This window comes from Prinia subflava, chromosome 12, assembly GCF_021018805.1.
Source record: "Prinia subflava isolate CZ2003 ecotype Zambia chromosome 12, Cam_Psub_1.2, whole genome shotgun sequence".
Classification (NCBI taxonomy): Eukaryota; Metazoa; Chordata; class Aves; order Passeriformes; family Cisticolidae; genus Prinia; species Prinia subflava.
In genome coordinates, this window is record NC_086258.1 from 15,538,572 (window position 1) to 15,556,676 (window position 18,105).

General features: G+C 40.8%; 1 protein-coding gene across 1 annotated transcript in view; it reads right to left on the reverse strand.

The window, feature by feature from the left end:
* The window catches only part of ANKFN1 (ankyrin repeat and fibronectin type III domain containing 1), a 54,331-nt gene that overhangs the window by 15,795 nt on the left and 20,431 nt on the right, over positions 1-18,105 (reverse strand). Inside the window, exons 5-11 of the mRNA XM_063409708.1 lie at positions 15,084-15,181; positions 14,407-14,497; positions 11,007-11,114; positions 5,523-5,622; positions 4,255-4,387; positions 3,526-3,642; positions 99-314 (exon numbers count right to left, since the gene is read on the reverse strand). Of these exons, the coding sequence (XP_063265778.1) occupies positions 99-314; positions 3,526-3,642; positions 4,255-4,387; positions 5,523-5,622; positions 11,007-11,114; positions 14,407-14,497; positions 15,084-15,181 (863 nt within the window). The remainder of the gene's footprint in view (positions 1-98; positions 315-3,525; positions 3,643-4,254; positions 4,388-5,522; positions 5,623-11,006; positions 11,115-14,406; positions 14,498-15,083; positions 15,182-18,105) is intronic.

Genomic DNA, 18,105 nt, shown 5'->3' on the forward strand with positions numbered 1-18,105 from the left:
CTCAGGCCTAAAATTCTACAAAACGCTTCCAAAAATCAGGGCTCTGGCACAGGCTTTACAAAAGCAAATAACACACAGTAAGAGAAGCAAAGCACTACCTGGATTGTTATAAGCAAGATGTCTAATGCTGTTGGCTCCTCTGGAGTTGAGAGGGATTTCCTCTGGCTTTGTAGTTTGGATACCTGCATCCATTTGCCATTAAAAAATGAGTACAGACTCTCCACTTCTCTTACAGTAACTATCAGCAAATTGCCATGACGATCCTTGATTGGCTCATAAAAAACTCTGCCTAGATTGTGAGTTCCCAGCAAATTCTAGAAAACAAATACAAAATGAAAATTATTTATCACATATCAGGAGAGTATTGTTTGAAACGTAACTTTGTGCTCATTGACATCAATCCTTTTGACTTCACTGAGACACATGTACTTTTCAAACCCTTGCCTTACAGTCCTATCATTTAGTGAAAAAAGGAAATGTTTTTCCTTGGGTTGTGTCTGTGGATTGAGTTGTGGATCCTCTGATGCATTTGGCCCAGTAGTGTTTACTCCAGTGTTTAATGGAGAATCTCAGAAAGACTATTACAACCCAATGCCTTTGAAAAAGGCAAATTAATTCACCTATTTACTGAAAAGAATTTCACTTATTTGGGTCAAACTTCCTAGTTTTGCCCAGTCCTGTAAAGATGAAGGATGCAATTTTTGAAGGAACTCCTTGTTGGGCTGCTGGATTCCTTTAATTTGAACTTACTAAAGAGCTGGGTGCTTATCTGAAACTCCCCAGAACCAAATGTCAGAGATCATGTAAAATTCCTCCTCTTTCCCTAAATAATTCATAACAGACACTTTAAATATTTTTTGCTATGTTCATACTATAATCTCCATTCTCTTTTCTCCATTTTAAAATTATTCAGATTATTTTCAGCAACAAAAGCAAGAGACCCTCATGTTTGTGCTGAATGTAAATAATTCTGGAGCTAAACTGTGGCGTGTGTTTGTGAAGCACAGGATTTGAAGAGACAGAACCCTTTTACTTCAGATACCAAGAATGTGCTAGACAAAACAGGCAGAAACTAACAAAACTACCAAGGCAAAGCTCTCCAGGAAAATATGTGAGGATTAAAGAAAAGTAATTTAAAAAGACTCCACATAAAATACATATTTTGGTTAAAATCCCTTTCCTCACACAGTAAGGCATCTGCTTATAGGTGCAAACACACTCTATCCAGTGACCAGCCACTGACGAGATTCCCAGATGTCTTAGAGAAAAATGCCTAACATTTAAAATATGCTCATTACTTTGTGATTTTTCAAGAGATCTACAGTAAGCTGGATTGGGAGAAGGGTAGTGTGAAATGAAAACTTGAATTCACAATGAAGCACATTGTATCTTTAGGAAAGTGCTATACATTAACTTAATGACATTGTAAACTGATTATACTGTAATTAATTATCTGCACTTAGCAGGCAATATCTACTTATCAACTTTAATATTATTAAATTGATTATAAATTCTCAGTAGTCAGCTCAGTGCCTGGGTTTGGGTGGCATAAGTTGTCTACTTTAGCTTTGTGCATCTCTTTTCAGGGCAGACTGTTGGTGTCTATATAGCCCCTCTCCTCTGCCTTTTTAAACCTTTTTAAACTCTGCCTTTTGGGGTTTTCCTCCCTGGACTCGGGGTGTTCTGAGTGTCCATTCTGTGCTGTCCCTGTGTCTCCAGCTGGGGCAGGTCCTGGCAGTAGTCCTTACCCATCTCACTGTCATATTAATCACTGCAGCACGTGAATGTGCCCAGATGAAAACAAACAGTTCTCTGCTGTCACTATGGTGTGAGTGACATTCCAGCACAGGGAATGGGGGACCTACTAATGTCAATATGGGACTGATTCACACCCTAAAAAGGTTTTGTGTCTGCTTAGCTTGTTACCCATCACTTGTGCTTTGTTTGCTTCAGTTGTCTGGTGGTAACAGCAGGCAAAGCTGTGGTCCCTGTTGTCTCTGAATGTACTGATCTAGTCCCTGGGCAGCTGTGTCATCACTGATCCTCTCCATGCTGCCCTAAATTCCTGTGGAGTCAGTCTATTAACTGCCTCAATAAAAAGTATTCAACCATATAAACTTTATTGAGATCCTTCCCCTGGTGGATCCCATTAGGCCACACAGTGTTAGAGGCTGGCAGCTGGGTGACAATCCCTGTGTTCCTCAGGGACCAAGCAAACACAACAGACACTTAGGGCAATGAATTTGGCAAAACTTCAGCAGGGCAATACACCACATGGGCACATTTGCTGTGTCTGTGTTTCAAGCTCTGCACTTTGCATCTCTGGTAGCAAATAAAACCACGAAGCACTGGGAATGTTGGGTATCTCCCAGTGCAGTTTGCTGTTAAAGGGATCTGCACAGGGGGATGGACCTGAGCTAACCAAATGTGTGCTGCCTGAGCTGAGCAAACCCCACGGGGAATATTCAGCAGATAGAGCTGAAACTTTCTCTAGTGAAGGACTGACAAGCAGCTGCTGCTGAACCCAGGTGCTCCTCCAATAAAGGTGCAGCAGGCTGGCACTGATGTATTTCAGGGCACTTTGGGGATATCAGTGCAGACGTGGCTGCCCAGGAGGGCTGCTCCCCTGCACAGCACGCTCACCAAAAGGTGTAAAACAGGCCCCCCATGCATCTTGTTAGCAGTGGCCCCACAGTGTGTGGCTCTCCCAGCTGCTGCAAGCCAGGTTATTGTGCCTGCACAGCCCGTGGGGTGACGTGTGGCCAGCACAGTGCCAGCACTGAGGATCTGCAGTAATGCCAGGACTGTACCACAGATCGTCTGGGAAGATTTGCTGACATCAACAAAAGTCAGAGGAAAGTGAAGCCTGGATATGCTGTTTCTGTAACCACCATGCACACAGCAATTTGAAAATGTATTTCCCCACAAAAGTAACAATTTTAATGAAAGTGTCTGCCTGCCATCCAGAGATTTCATGTTGTCATGAAACCCAGCTTAACTCAGCTTCAAAGCTTTACAATAAAGGTAGAAATGTTCTGCTGGAGAAAGTGTAATTTCTATTTGCATAACAAATAGTGAACTGAGACACAGAAGGATTTAAGTGACCTGTTCAGTACCACTCAGGTTGCAGCTGTAGCAGAGGTTGGAATAGAACAGACTTTAAATGCTTCATTAATAAATTAATAATTAATAATGAATAGGCTTATAAGAGGCTTTTGAGCAACAAATATTAGGGTTATAACTTTGAATTCCCAGTCTGAAAATTCACAGGCTTCTCTGCGTGGTCATTATTTACTGGTTCATATCCGTTTGCTTGTCTGTTTTTTTTTTTTTTTTTGTTCTTTCTTCCCATTGTTTCTTTCCTTTGTTATTCCTAATCTTTAGTTTTAATGTAACTCCTTCCTTCCTGGCAGGAGAGGCTCAGTGCCTCATTTCACAGGAGATGAGACTGCTGCTCCAAGGAACAGTCCTAGGGACAGCTGGCAGCTCTGTCCGTGGAGATCAGAAATTTGCTCTTGCACCCACCTGTAGCTGTGCTGCTGCTGAAAGCATCTTCTGCCTGCCCTGCAGTGCTGTGGATGAGGACACGGACACAGCCATGTTCTGCCTCAGCCACCTGATGTCATCCCACATGCAGGACAACTGCAAAAACAGATCCACTTCAACCACTTCTTGTTCTCAGCATTTGCAAAAGCAGAAGTGACATTAAAATGCATTTTGGACGTGGAAAAATCAGTAGATGTTGCACATTTTGTATTTCTGCAGGCAGCAATCAGCTGACTGGGTAAACATGACACAGATACTGACTCAGACACAGAAGGTGTTCTGTAAAAATCATGAACCTGTTTTAATTGATTTTGGACTATTGTGCAAAACTGATTTACTGTTCTTTGTTGTATAAAAAAGTAGTGTAAGACAATTTGAATAATGGCACAATCACAATACCAAATTTAAAACCCCTGGTTATTTCTTTAGGCTCTTGCTCTAAATGTCCATAAAACCTGTAAGTACCCACATAGCAATCACTCATCTAGGATCATACCTTAAGAGTTAATTGTATCACTGTCAGTGGCCCAGCCAGGATTTAATCCTCATGACTGGTTTATGAAAATTGCCTTTAACATGAGTGATGAGGCATTTAATCATTCAGCTTTTTAATGACATAATTTCATACATTCAGAGCGATGAGCTAAGGCCTATGCATTGCTAGCAACAAATTTGCAGAAGCAATAGATGAAATTAGACTCCCATTACCTTTGTGAACCACAGGAAATCCTGCATAACTGAACTACTGTGAGAGTCATCGATTTCCACAATTGGGATTTGATCTTCATTGGTTACTAACAAATTGTCTTTGTAAAAAAGTATAACAGATAAGTAGAGTCCCCTAAAGAGAGAAGGAAACACTATCAAACACCTTTCATGTCTATTCACATCCATGCCAAATTTAGTCAAAGAATCATAGATGTTAAGTTCTGAGGAGACAAAGTGAGTCATCCACTATAAAATTCTATGTAATATAAGGTCATGCAGCTTCAGTCAGTGAATTCTGAAAAATATTTGGGAACTTTATCACTTTAGATGATGTAAGACTACATGAATCTAAGAGATTATGGATTTGTGTGAGCCACTGACATCAGTTTGAGTGAGAATTTTGCCAGAGCACACAGTACACAATGGAGGCCTTATGCCCTTTAGAAATCAGAAATTTTGCTAAAACTTATCATTAATGTGCTTAGTTCTGCCCTCCTTTACTTCAGAGCAAATCTGAAGTAACTAAATTGAAATCAGGTGGGTTATTATGGATTTACATTGGTATAATTGAGTGTAATTTGGCCAACATATCTGCAAACCTGTTTATAGAGATCATTCCTTTCAATATTTACCCTCACAATTAGTTACATATGTTAAGTAGTTACTGTAGGGAATTTAAAGACTCTGGAGAGCTCTTCTGAAAGAATCAAACTCTTATCAAAATACAATGAAAAAAGGTAAATTGAACACTCCTGGCAACGAAAGAAGAAATAATCCAGAATAAGTAACTTCCATTTGCTAAAACAAATTATCAGAGCTGAGAGTTGGGTCACAGTGGGCTGCAAACCCAGCTGAGGATGTCAGAGTTCTCTACGTGTATCTTGTTGCCAGTGGACTATTCATGTTATCTGAGCTCTGTGCTTTATATTATTAATGAATAAATGTTGCAGTTCCATTAAAGAGCAGCAGCAGAGGCAGTGCTTTCAAACAGCTCAGTAGCTGCACTTCGGGTTTGCAAAGAATATTTCACTCTGTAATAATTTGAATCCACTTCCAAAAGTAACAAGGAAAAAATTCTATTGATTTCAGTAGGAGCTGGAGCATTCTTTTCCTGTCAGCTGCACCAGTCTTACACATCTGTGATTTTGTCAGTTCATTCTGACCATCAGTAGTGGCATATTCACACATATTTCTAAGGTGCTTTTCTCTAATTCAGAACAACAACTGCAAAAATTCAGAATGTCTTGAACATAAAAGGAATGACAAACCGTTTCAGAGTCTTCACAAACTTGTTTGATGAATGGAAAAGGTGCTTCAGGCTTCTGGAAACCGATTGCTTGCGACCAGCATTTTGTAATTTAGAACTTTCTGAAATAGGAAAAAAAAGCAAACCAAATCCAGCTCTTAAATTTCAGTTAGTGTCTCATAAAAAACCTTTGTTTCTTGAACTGCAGTACTGAATTTCAGTCAGTGCCAGTGCCCATTACATCCTTTCAAAAGACAACATTTAGAAAGATGCTCAAATGCAACCCTTTGATGGCGTTTTCATTGACTTAGTGATACACAGCAGCAGACAATTTCCTTGTCTGCAAACTTGCTGCAAACTCAGACAAGATAAAGCTGTTTTGCTCCGAGGCAAGCTTGAACCAGCCCTACACACTCTTAATGCTCAGAAAGGATGGGAGTTTTGCAAGTGGTCTCAAAAACCCAAGAAGGGATTTGAATCATCAGTCAACATTTTAGGGTGTTGTAATTTCTAAAGTTCTTACCACACGTAGCTTAAGCTTCTAAGAAGTGAATAACTGGTGCCCTGGCTGACATTCCAGCCTCACCAGTGTAACCTAAGGAAAGGTTTTAAGGAGATAAGATTAACCCTCATCTTGCTGTATATCACATTAAATGCATCTGCTGTTGCTTGGATTTTTTTTTTTTCTCCATCACAACAACTTCCACTCGTGTATTGCCTCAGAGCTTCCACAGTTACCTTTGCTCCCCAGTAATTTAGAGTCCAAGGAAGAGGTGTTAAACTCTTTGTTCCCTTCATGTCAAAGCTGAGACCTGCTGTGTGCCTGCCAGCATCTCTGGGCCAGCTCTCCAATAGAAGAATTTTATAAAATTGTCCCAATGTTCTAAGAAAATATGTTAAATTTCTATACTTTGCATTCTTTTTTTGATGAATTTGACTTAATGTCTTCCCTTCTCACATGCATGGCCTTGTAAGCCAAGGAAATATCATCCCATGGGCGTTGAAAGCCATGAGTTCTGTGCCTGTGAGCAGGTTTGGAGGGGACACCAGGAGAGGGGAACCAGGGACACACAGGACTTTTTAATGTACTGGCAGTTGTTGTTCACATCTGGATTTGAAAGCAATGGGCATTTAACACTGTTTGGGGTGGGGTTTTTTTTGGTTTTTTTTTTTGTTTTTTTGCAATATCTGCGCTGTTTAATGCTGTTGTAAGAGAAACAGCAGAAATACTTTCAAAAATAGAGTCAATTCTTCAGATATTTGCTGTGATATGCAAAGAAAGACAAAATGAAAAATGTCACTGTGAACGTGCATCTCACTTTTCCAGGATCTGACTGTTTATTTGGATGAAGTGGATCCCCATGCAGACTGAAGTGTGAAACATTTTGAGGGACACCTTTCTCCAGTGGGAAAAAACCATGACTCCTGAAGAGACACTTGCTGAAAGCTGTGAGCATCTTCTTAAGTGTTCTCAGAGTATTTCCCACTTACCTCTGGTGCAGAATAGGAGGTGCCTGTCTTGTGTCTCCCTGGTGAGTTCTAATTTTGAATATTTGAAGAACATCTAAATTTGCTGTTTTCAAAACCCCATCTGTGGAGGTGCTCAGCAGATTTTAAATGCTGAATAAATTTGCACCACGATTGGCACATTGAAAGCCCCAGCAAACAGACACATTGTTAGCAATAATTACTGCTCTGTGGAACAGCGAGCACAAACAGAACAAGGTTCTGTTGGGGGTGAAATCATACAGTTCAGATGTATGAGACTTATTAGATCATCAAATCCATTGTCTTTCCAGTGCAAACTTGTTCTCCCTGGCATATTCTCCAATGCACTTTTCAGCTTAAACAGACTCATCCAAATCCATGACTACTCCTTTGTTTTCTTCTCCTTCTAAAAATATTCATTTGCATTTCTATCCATATCTCCTCAGATAACAGTTATTTTACTGTGAACTTTTTTCATTGTATTGCAGTAATGTAAACCAAATGCTACACGAAAACTCCTGTCTTACTGTTTTCTTCTTTCAAGGTTAAGATCAATTTAGGAATATGAATTTCATTCTAATTATTTTCTTCTGTATTCCCTCCATCAATATAGAGGGAATGGAGGAGGAAATTACTGAAGGCAAGGACATAATTTTGTATAAAACATCCAGAGACTGCAGCATTAAAATAAGAGGGCACATTACAAGTGAAAAATATGTTATTGGTCGATTCAGTGGTTTGGGTTTAGTCCACAGCTTTGCAGAAGCCAAGAGCAAAAGAATTAATGTAAAACTAGATGGAGACTGTAAACTCTCCTATATTGCTATTTGCTGTTGTTTTACAGTGTTGTGTGTCTAGAAGCCAGAAAACATGGAGCTGAGATTAGAGGATAATTTGGATCTGCAGGAAATGGAACTTTGTCTGTTACTTAATTAACTAATAAATAACATAGAGTAACCTTCATGGAAAAGCACCGGTAGCAACACAGTAAGTTTATACTAACAAATGATACAGCAACTGAGCTGTGAGCTCTTTTAATAGAAGCCTGGGAGTGAACACACAGCAGCCAAGATGGGAGAATTTCCAGTGATTAGATTTAGATCAGAACCATTCAAACCTGGATTGAAATAGGCAATTAAATAAAAAGGTGTATTTATGACATTGGCAGCCTTTCTCTTTGAAGGTAGAGGGTGTATAAATATTTCTTTGCAGTTTTTTCATAAATACAACCCACACCTAGAAGCAACCTCTTGGAAGAACAAGAACCACATCAGCCCCTCAAGCTTGTGTGCATCTGGGGTCTCTTCTTAAACTCCCAACCTGAATTTCTCGGCCTATAGCTTGGTTCTCAAGTCTACTTTTGTATATTCTCACAAAGAATTATAATTGAAACATCTTAAATGCCCTGTGGAATCAGAGATCCCTCTCTTGGCTAAATGCAATTAAAACTATGTGCTCTGCTTGTGAATCAAATTAAAATGAGAACATTTTTATTTCACCTCTGACTTGTCTACTAAAATACATTTCAACTGAATTTCAGAAGGAAAATACCAGTAAGAATTCTACTGAGGAGTTGGGTTCCTTTCTTAATGAAGTGTCACACAATTACTTAATCCACTCTTGTTTAGAAAGAATGATCTACAAGAAAAAAATACTTAAAAAATATATTTGAAGTGTTGCCAGGAAATACAATTGTAGTAACTCAGTTATGATAGTCTGTAGCGTGGTATTAGGAAGACAAATGGATGACTGTTATTTGTAATCATCAGGGTTTTCCAGAAGATTAAACATATGAAAGCAAAGCTTCCTAAGTAATTCCCTAGGAGATTTCATCATATCACAGAGCAGGTTCAAAAGCAACAGCTGATCTAATTCCAAAAGCTCTTAAACTCACTGTACATTCCAGTGTATTCTTCCTGGTATTTTTGTAAGCTTGTTTTCTCCAGGCCCTGCAATGCAAAGCACAGGGCAAAAGGCAGAGCCTGAATGAACAGACTTGGGCAAAGGATCTGCCTGGAATGTGGGCAATGTCCCCTCCCAGATCCCTCAGGACAGCAGCACACAGCCTCGTCCTCCAGCTCCTCCTGCTTCTGAGGCTTTTGCCTGCGTGGTTCAGATAACCTCACACCATTTAGATTGATTGCTCTCAGTTTTTTCCACCTTCCTGTCACTTGTCCTGCAAGGAATAGAGATCAAGGCTCTGTATTTCAGGAAGTGAAAGCTGTTATTTGGGCTTTTATACACAGCGGCTTATCTCAGATCCTTGGTCAAACTCCTCAGGTTCCACTGAGGTTGATAAATATCAGAATAATATTTCTGAGTCAAAGTGATGTCATAATTCTTACTTTTCCTACAAACTGTGTTTTGATTCCTTACCATAAATTAGTGAAATAAAAGGGTTTGACATCATCATATATTTAAGGCAAGTTCCAAAGGTTCTCCTATGCTGATGCCATGCTGATTTATCCAAAATACACTACTGTGTAATGCTAGCATTACAAGCAATTATGAGATTTTTATTTGGTTGGAGGCAAGGGTGTTGCTCAGGGTGACTCCACAGTCTGGTACTGCCCCATGTGAGGTCCCACAGCCTTTCAGGCACAGAAGAAAATGTTCTGAGTTAAACACATTTTCTGTATTGTTATTTATTATTCAAGGAAAAGGTGTTAGGAAAAATTTTGAGACTAGGGTTGATTTCAGGAGCAGTGGAATTTTATAAGAACCAGGCACTGGTGTCAAAATGTCAAAAGGAGGGATTTTCTGCAAGATGTTTATAACTGCTTCTGTTCTGGGCTGCTATGTCAGGAAAACAATTTATACTAAGAATATTTTCAGATGTTCCATCACTTACTCCCTGTTGACTGGAAAGGTGGCCTGAAAGAGCTGAGATAGGCACTGACTCCAGAAAGGAAAAACTGTACCATGAAAAAATCCTTCTTTAACAGCACAAACAGCCATGGAAGAGATAGACTACATCATCTGTATTTTCAGTACCAAGACCACCTGCAAGTGATAATGTTTGCATGAATTTTAATTAGAGAAACAACATTTTCTTGCAGTATCTCCTTTCCCTTTCCAAGCATTATAGTTTAAGTTGCTATGGTTACAATGGGTTGTGTCAGACCCTGGATCAGTGTGATGGTTACAAATTTGCACGTAAAGAACAAAGGCTGCATCTTTTCATTTCAGCCAGATGATTTTAGCTCAAAGTATTTCTATGATTTTAAATCAATTGATGCAACTTGACATAGCAGTCATACTAGGTGAAGAAAAATGAAAACTTCACGACAGTTCAACTTTTCCATTTAAAGTAAGCCCCTTTGCAATGAAGCATTATTCCAGATAGAAGTTTATTTTAAGAAAATAAATAGTACTTTTCAACAACCCATATAGAACAGGAGTTTTTACATAGGCTCTAAAAAGAATGCCAAGCTGTTGCCTTGGCTCTTGAGCTATTAAAGGCACAGTCTGTTTCTCATGAATGAAGACTGGCTGAGATTTGAACTCTCTCCTAGTTTTGATCCATTCTGTTTTGAAATGTAGCAATCTTATCTTCCCATTACATTGTGCAAGTATTTTTCATTATGGATTGGCATGACATCCACTTAGTGTCTTCCATTTGGAGGCAGCCAGCTCCCTCCCTTTTGATCCAAACCAGTTGTTAACTGTCTAGAGTATTTCTTTATATGAAGAAATAAAAAAGACGCCCTTTAAACATTTTAGTGGATTCCTGTGTGAAACTAATTTGTAGGGAAAAACAAATCAGTGGGTGTGTAGGATAAGGAGGGAGAAGGACTGTGCCTGTGTGTGTGCACATTGCAGCCTTCAGATCTTTTCATCCAACTAATTTCAAGGGTTAAGAGCGAGATAGTGTGCTAAAGTGATTCCAGATGGGCCAATATTAATATCTTTCTTTGCCTGATGAATGAGAAGGTATGACCTAGTTAGAAAACTGCTAAAATTACAGGCGCCACAGAGGTTTCAGCTGGTGCCCTACCACACAGATATTTATCCTTACCTCTGCAATTGTGGTGCTGATGAGCTGCTCGAACCTGCTGAAGGAGGCGTTCCAGGGCCTCCGTGTGTCCCCTGTGCCGAGGCTCTCTTCCACTGCAGTCTTTCCAGTCTATTGAACAAAGGAAATAAACAGAAATGAAACACAAAGGTGCAGGAGAGGCTCTAAAAATATTTTCTTGCCTCTGGTACTTCTCGGCTCTAGAGGAGTTTTACATCTCAGCAGGCAGGAGTCGTTTTTAAGTCTGTTGTTTCTTGTACACTGAGTTTTCTTTGCCTTGTGCCAGCTGGGTAATTAATCATAATTATTATTAACAAAGAGCTCACAACCAGCTCTGAGAAGCTCCTGTAGTGACTGACTTGACAATGGGTGTTTCTGTCCATGAATGAGCTCTGTTGCTGCAGTCAGGGCTGTGGTCAGTGCCAGCCTGTCCTGACCCTCAGCCCCTCACCAAAATCACTCAATGCTCCTTCTGCCGCTGCTCCTGACACCAGGAGGCTCCACAGCTCGCCTGCAGTTCTGCAAAGCAGAGAATGAACATCTTGCCACACCCAGAGCTGGCCCTGCAGCCAGAGAAGCATGCTTGGAGTAAAATCCCTTCTGGAGAGCTGCTCCCAGCAGAGGCCTGAGCAAACGCTGGCAGTCCCTGCCCTGGAGCCCACAGGCTGCTCAGCACTGCACTCCTGAGGCACAAACCTGCTGCGTTTGTCCCTCACACCTTCAGCCTCCAACAGGCTTTGTTTGCGCTCACTTGCTGCTAATGAGAACCCCAATCTTCATTTTAAAAAACCAAACTCATCACAAATAGGAAGAAACTGTGTATCAGAAAGGAGCTCTTTAATTCCAGGCTTGGCTATTTTCATACTTTGATTGCAATGAGAAAAGCGCATTGCACCCGTTTCCTAGCCCAGGGGAATGGTGGATCAAGGCATTAAGAGATCTGTCTGCACAGGAGACACGCTCCCATCGTGCTGGCACAGGGGCCATGGACGTCCTCACAGCCACCAGCAGTTTGCTCACTCACTAAATATACAGATCCAGTTTCTAGTGCAAGTTTGGAGTCAAGCATTCCTTCCAATGGGCTCACTATGCCAGGGATATAAATACCTGTTTATTTACATTTAGTGTAGCAGCCAGAGTAAGCCCCATGAAAGGCTGGAAAGAGAAGACATTTGGTATCCTGATAGCCTGTGGGCAGTGTGACAGCCGCAGAGGGGCTGCCCCGTGTGCTCTGCTACTGCAGACATCAGGGTCAGCTGCATTTGCTGCTCTGTGTGGGGAAAATGTCCTTAGAGCTCCTGTGAGCAGCCAGGAGGGGCCAACTGGAACTCACCAGTCTCAAAGTGCTTTGGTGTTAGCAGACTGGTAAAGTTTCAAACAACCTCCTGATTTCTCTACCCCAGCAGTTTCCAAACTTTTTGAACCTCCAGATTGCTGACTACCTTAAAAATGGCACAGAAACCAGCCCAGCTCTCCTCACTGTCCATCACTCACCTGCTAATGAATAAACCTAGAAATGTTTCTGTCTGCTGGGATTTCACAGAGAAGCTTCACAACATTGGCCACCACTTTCCAGGCTGCAGGGCCAAGTGCTCACTGTCATCACACACAGACACATCTCTCACAGACCAGTCACCAACCTTTGATGCTCTGGGGTTGGACTGGATCAGCATCAGGCACTGAAGCTTTCCTTTCCCTTGCATATTCTTGTGGCTGCTGTTACAGACAACTTTGTGGAGCATCAATGTATTCCCATTTAAATTTAAAATCCCCATTTAAAATTTAAATAAATTTTGTTGTGCAGCACTGGTGTAATGTCAGCTTGCTGCCTCCTTGCTAAGCACAAATCTGCTTTTCAAAACCGGTGGTGAAGGCAGTCGTGTGCATAGGGAAGTTCTGTCCCCAGTAACTGCAATGGTAAGTAACATCTTGTCTCTCTAATGTGAGTATTAATTAATGAAAAGATTTGCATTTAGGCTCTGCTAGTCCTACTGTAAAGCTTAAGCACGTGGCCCTAAATCCAGCAATTCCAGAACTTTCTGGAACACTTTAGCAGCCTGAGATACTGTACAAGGGGAATGAACAGAATTCTCTTCTTGGCTTTTGTGCTGATCCACAGAAATCTGCAGGAAGATTTCCTTCACACCCCCAAACTTTGGAACTGGCACATTATGTCAGATTTCAGAAGGTTAATAGCAGGGGGCTGTAAAAAGGGAAGAGAATGCGATTTGCTGAAAGCAAAATTCACATCATACCAAGCTGCAGTCTTAAATACCACCTGTCTTGCCAGGAGTGCTCCTTCTTTAGGGATATTTGGCAGAACAAATGGCAGCTACTGTGAAAGAATCTGTCCCCCAGCTGATGTAAATTTTGGGTTTCTGGGGCCAAGTCCTGTGTAGTTACACCTGGCTATAGTCAAGGTAATTGCACATCACCAGATTATTCAGTTATCCACAGTAGACTTTTTCCCATGATTGTAGCCCATTTTTGTTCTCAAGCAGAATATTTCTTTACCCTAGTTCTGGTATTGTTCTGGAGAAAACACAAGAACAAAATTGAAGCAAAATGGGACAATGGTAATGCAAAAGCCTTATTTATCCAACCCTCTCCATTATGACTACTGAGAGTAGTACAGCTTGTTATATTTTTTCACATTAGCATGCAAGGTTATTAAATTGCTACATTAGCCTAATAAAAACTGGTGTTAATGTAATAAAAGGAAAAGTCCCACTTTACTGCATTAATCAATACAAGGGGAGCTGTAATACATTGAGCCAGTTTGGCAGGGAACACTAAGTCTGGAGGAGCAACTAACAATACAATTTGATTATAATAGATTAAAAATTACAAATGACAAATCATAGCCCTAATGGAGTCTGAGAAGACTAGTCAGAGACTGGAAAAGGAGGAAAGGCTTTTGGACATTTCTGGGACATTTACAGGCTGCATCCTACCACCATGTGTGTCCACACTGGAGAATTTTATGTACATGATGCTGTAAGAATGGTCCAGTGAATGGGATCTGTAATGCTACGAGGTAAAACATAAAATTACATGAGATACATGTAAGTGTTCTGCTTCTAGCAGCTCAGAATCAGGTTTTGATGCACTCATGTATGGAAAAATGAAGTTCCATGTGCCAAAACTCTCCTAAGAGAAATGAAGATTAAAATATTTCTAATTTTTTTTTAAGTGTTAATGACTAGACAACAACTTTCTGTCAAGGGACTGGAGAAGAGTAAAAGCTGAGACATAAATATACACAAATTATTATTTTGCTTATTTCTTGGGGGTTGGAAGGAGTTGAGTTTTATTATTTATTTCACTCCTAGATGACATGACAATTACATCATGAACTCCAACATCACTAAGCAAACTGGGAGAGCAGACAAACCCAACCTACTTGAAGGAGCAGCATATTCAGGAGTGGATTTGCGTGGAGGTCCCCATCCTCTCATGTTGTATGCTGAGACACGGACATAATATCTCTGGCCCTGCAAATGGGAACAACTGGAGTCAAAACTATCACTGGATTCAAAACCTTGGCTGTAACAACTGCAAAGCACTGCTTCAGATTTTTTTTTTCAGTGAGAAACTTTAATAGCCTTAATAATTTGAATGTACTATGACAGATTAAAACATACTACAAAGATTTGAGGACAAAGTTTGTAACCCAGTTCTTCTTGGTGTAAAAGACAACAAAAATGAGAATGATTGCCATCAACATGTGCATTTCTGGAAGAATGAGAAAGAAAGAGTTGTTATTTGAGGTATTGATCATCAGAGTCAGGCCCAGATTTCTCAAGAGCCTTTGATCTGCACTGATTATCCTGTGATCCAGAAAACAGCAGCTTTTGCTCCAGTTTTCCCAATTACTCTTGAGAATGATAACTCAAAAAATGGTCCTGTTTCTTTGCAACTTTTGGATACTACAAGATATATCATGCTCAATCACTGGAACATGTTGCTACAATAAAGTCTTTGCAGTGATTTCCAAGGGGTGGTGATGCAAATTCTTGTGTCTTTGTATCAGTGTGGGGACAAGGCCATCAAGGCCTAAATGAGTCCTCTGGAACTCACCGTCCTGAGACCTGTGATGGAGCACCTCAAAGAGTGAAGATTATCCATAATTATTTCACCAGCCAAAGGAGAAAAGTCTTCTGAAGAGCTCCATTCCACTAGAAACAAATAGCAGGAGAAAATCCAGTCAGGTATCAGTCCAAGCAAAGAAGTCAAAAGACTTTTATCATTCACAGGTTAACTTTTCTCCTAGCAGTTTCCCAGTTCATGTGGATACTAAAAGTCATGTTTAACATTAATATATAGCAAATACACAGTAATCAAATTATATCTCTGTGTATGGGAGACAAAACCAAAATATTGTTCAAAAGCTTTTCAGGAAAGAATACTTAAAAATAGACTGCAATACAAATTACTTTGAGTCACCATTGCCCTTATTTATACAATTTCCTTTTAAAGACAGAGAAGTAGTGGAAAAGAGAAGGTGAAGGAATTGGACCTGTTAATGCCATTTGGCAGTTTATGCATATTAACCAACACAAAGCACTGACATGCATTGGATCTGCACAGGTGGGCTTGGGCAGAGTCCTTTTGGCTCCTCAGGCCCACAAAGTACCCTTGGGTAATCTGGACAGAAATATTCTCCTTGGACCAGACACTCCCTGGAGCTCATGGATGGTTTTAGTGGTTCTGGCTCTCCTGCTCTGGTCACTGCAATTACAGAGCTCCACCAGGACCTGGAAAGCTGCACCCATTTTCAGAGGGATTTGAGAGCTGCTGGCTTGACAGACCCCTCCCATCTTTTCTTCAGCTCAAATTGTGATGGGCACCTTCACCAAAGTGCTCCTGTCCCTCCTGTTCCTGCTGGGCTCAGGGGTTGTGGAATCAGCAGCCCTGCTGGCCACACTCTTTGTGTGCACAATATTATTATATGCACGATAATTCTTATGCAAGAATTATTGTGCATATAAAATAGTATTGAGCAGACCATGAAATTCTACTGGATGATTTAAAAAAAGAATTTGTGCAAGTGAGGAACAGATGGCTGCAGGCAAGAAACCAGCTTTTTTCTTAAATTATTCCTTATTAATGAGAGGGGCCATCCTGGTTAATCCTGGAGTCAGACCTCTGGGATTTAATGATTTGTACCTGCAGATTCAAACTTCCACGAAAACCTACCAAAACCATAGTGAAATTAATCTCTTGAATTATTCTACAGCAGAAACTCATGAATTTCCTGGATTTACACGAAAGAATTCAATATAAAGCTTTCCTTTATTTCATAAAAACTATTCACAGAATAGTTTTTGTATATTTATTTGTATATTCATTAGTATTGGAGCTGATAAATTAGAATAGATCAGAGGATATAGGTATTCTAATTTCAACATGTGGAATTTTCATCTTCTGGCCGTGTCATACTGGCATTTTCACGTTAAAAGAAAACGGCTTCAGAGAATTTCTTGTTCAGCATATAGAACATTTAACTGCCAACACATTTTTCTCAAACAGGCAAGTATCAATAGCACAACTCATTTTTCCCTTCCCCCTTAATCACTCCTTTTCTATGATTGCAGTTTGTGAATGCACAGCATGCTCTGCAACATTTTTGTTTGCTGCAATGAAAAGAAGATTGGTTTTTTTATACTCTCATTGAATTTTTTCACTGTGTATTTTTCTAGTTTTTCCACGGGTTTTAAATACCTAATTACTGCCACCTTTAATGGAAGCTATCTCTGTACATTAGTAAGAAAACGTAGAGACTGTCGCAGTGCCATATTGTAGGGTTTTGCTGACAGTTTAATTATAAGAATACTTAAAAGTAACATTGAACTTGATGGCTTGTCAGACTTTCCATTGTAAACCGTGATTTTCAAGGTTTCTAACTCCACTTGTATTCAATCCCTGCAGACACTGTACAAATGCTGCAGACTTAGACACGTTTTCTGTTTTCCAGAAGGAGAAACTCTGTGCAAACTGCTGAACGTGTTGTGAACAGGCTTGCAGTCGCTTCAGACACCATTTTTCTTTTCAAGGATCCATGTCAAGCAAGACAGTGTCACTCAGGACAGATTCTGGGAGAAAATCCTGCATTTTTTGGGATTCCCAGGCATGCCCGAGTGTCCTGCTCCAAGAGAGGGGCAGTGGTTGGGTCACACTTCACACAGCACAAAGCAAAAGCCAAGGGTGAGAGAAGTGGCTCTAAGTGGCTTTTGATCTTCTCAAATTTTTAACTATGGACTGGAGGCTTCCCAGACATAACCTGGTACTTGGAGAGGCATATTTAAATTTGGGTAGCTTACACAAATAAACATTGCAGCCCTGTCCTTGATGTGGGTCCTCTTCCACTTGCATTTGGCATTTAGAGGACTGCTCCCAGGATTTAGAGATGTTGGCACTCTGTCTGAAGAGGAGTAATGCCTGAACCTGAGCAGGACTGCAATCCTACCTGTCTGCACGCCTGTGACCAGCAGGAAAATCACAATACTGGTGTGGTACAACAGCATGGCAGCTTGTTCTCAGAAATAACCAAAGCCTGCTGAGTTTGGGGAGAGACGCTGAGTTTCCAAGGGGAGGACAGGCTGACATGGCCTTCAAAGCCATCTCGGGAGCAGCGGGGAAGTTTGTGAGGTTTTGTGATGGAAAATCTCAGGGCTTTGCTCTGCTCTCCCAGGGCAAGCTGCTGCCCCAGCTGGTGTCAGTGAGCCCCTGGGTGACCCTGGAGTGTCCCAGCCCCTCGAGGGACAACAACTGCCTTGGGAGAGTGCCCGAGTGCTCGTCCTGTCCTGAGGTGCTGAGGGTGCACCCCGGGGTGCCCCTGGCTGCCCCATCCCACCCTCTGGGGCTCAGCTGGGCCTCTCCTTATGCAGGCAGCAATGCCAGCATTTTGCATTTTTTTTTTAGCTTAGCCAGTGGTGGCTGAGCCCCATGTAATTGCAACACAGGAATATGGTATTAACTTGTGGATCAGGTTATGGTTATCATGGTTGAGAATCCTCCTTTTAAAGGATATTTACCTAACAAGATGGTGTATCCAAAGTTACTCAAAACTTAATTTTCAAATATATTTATTTAAAAACCT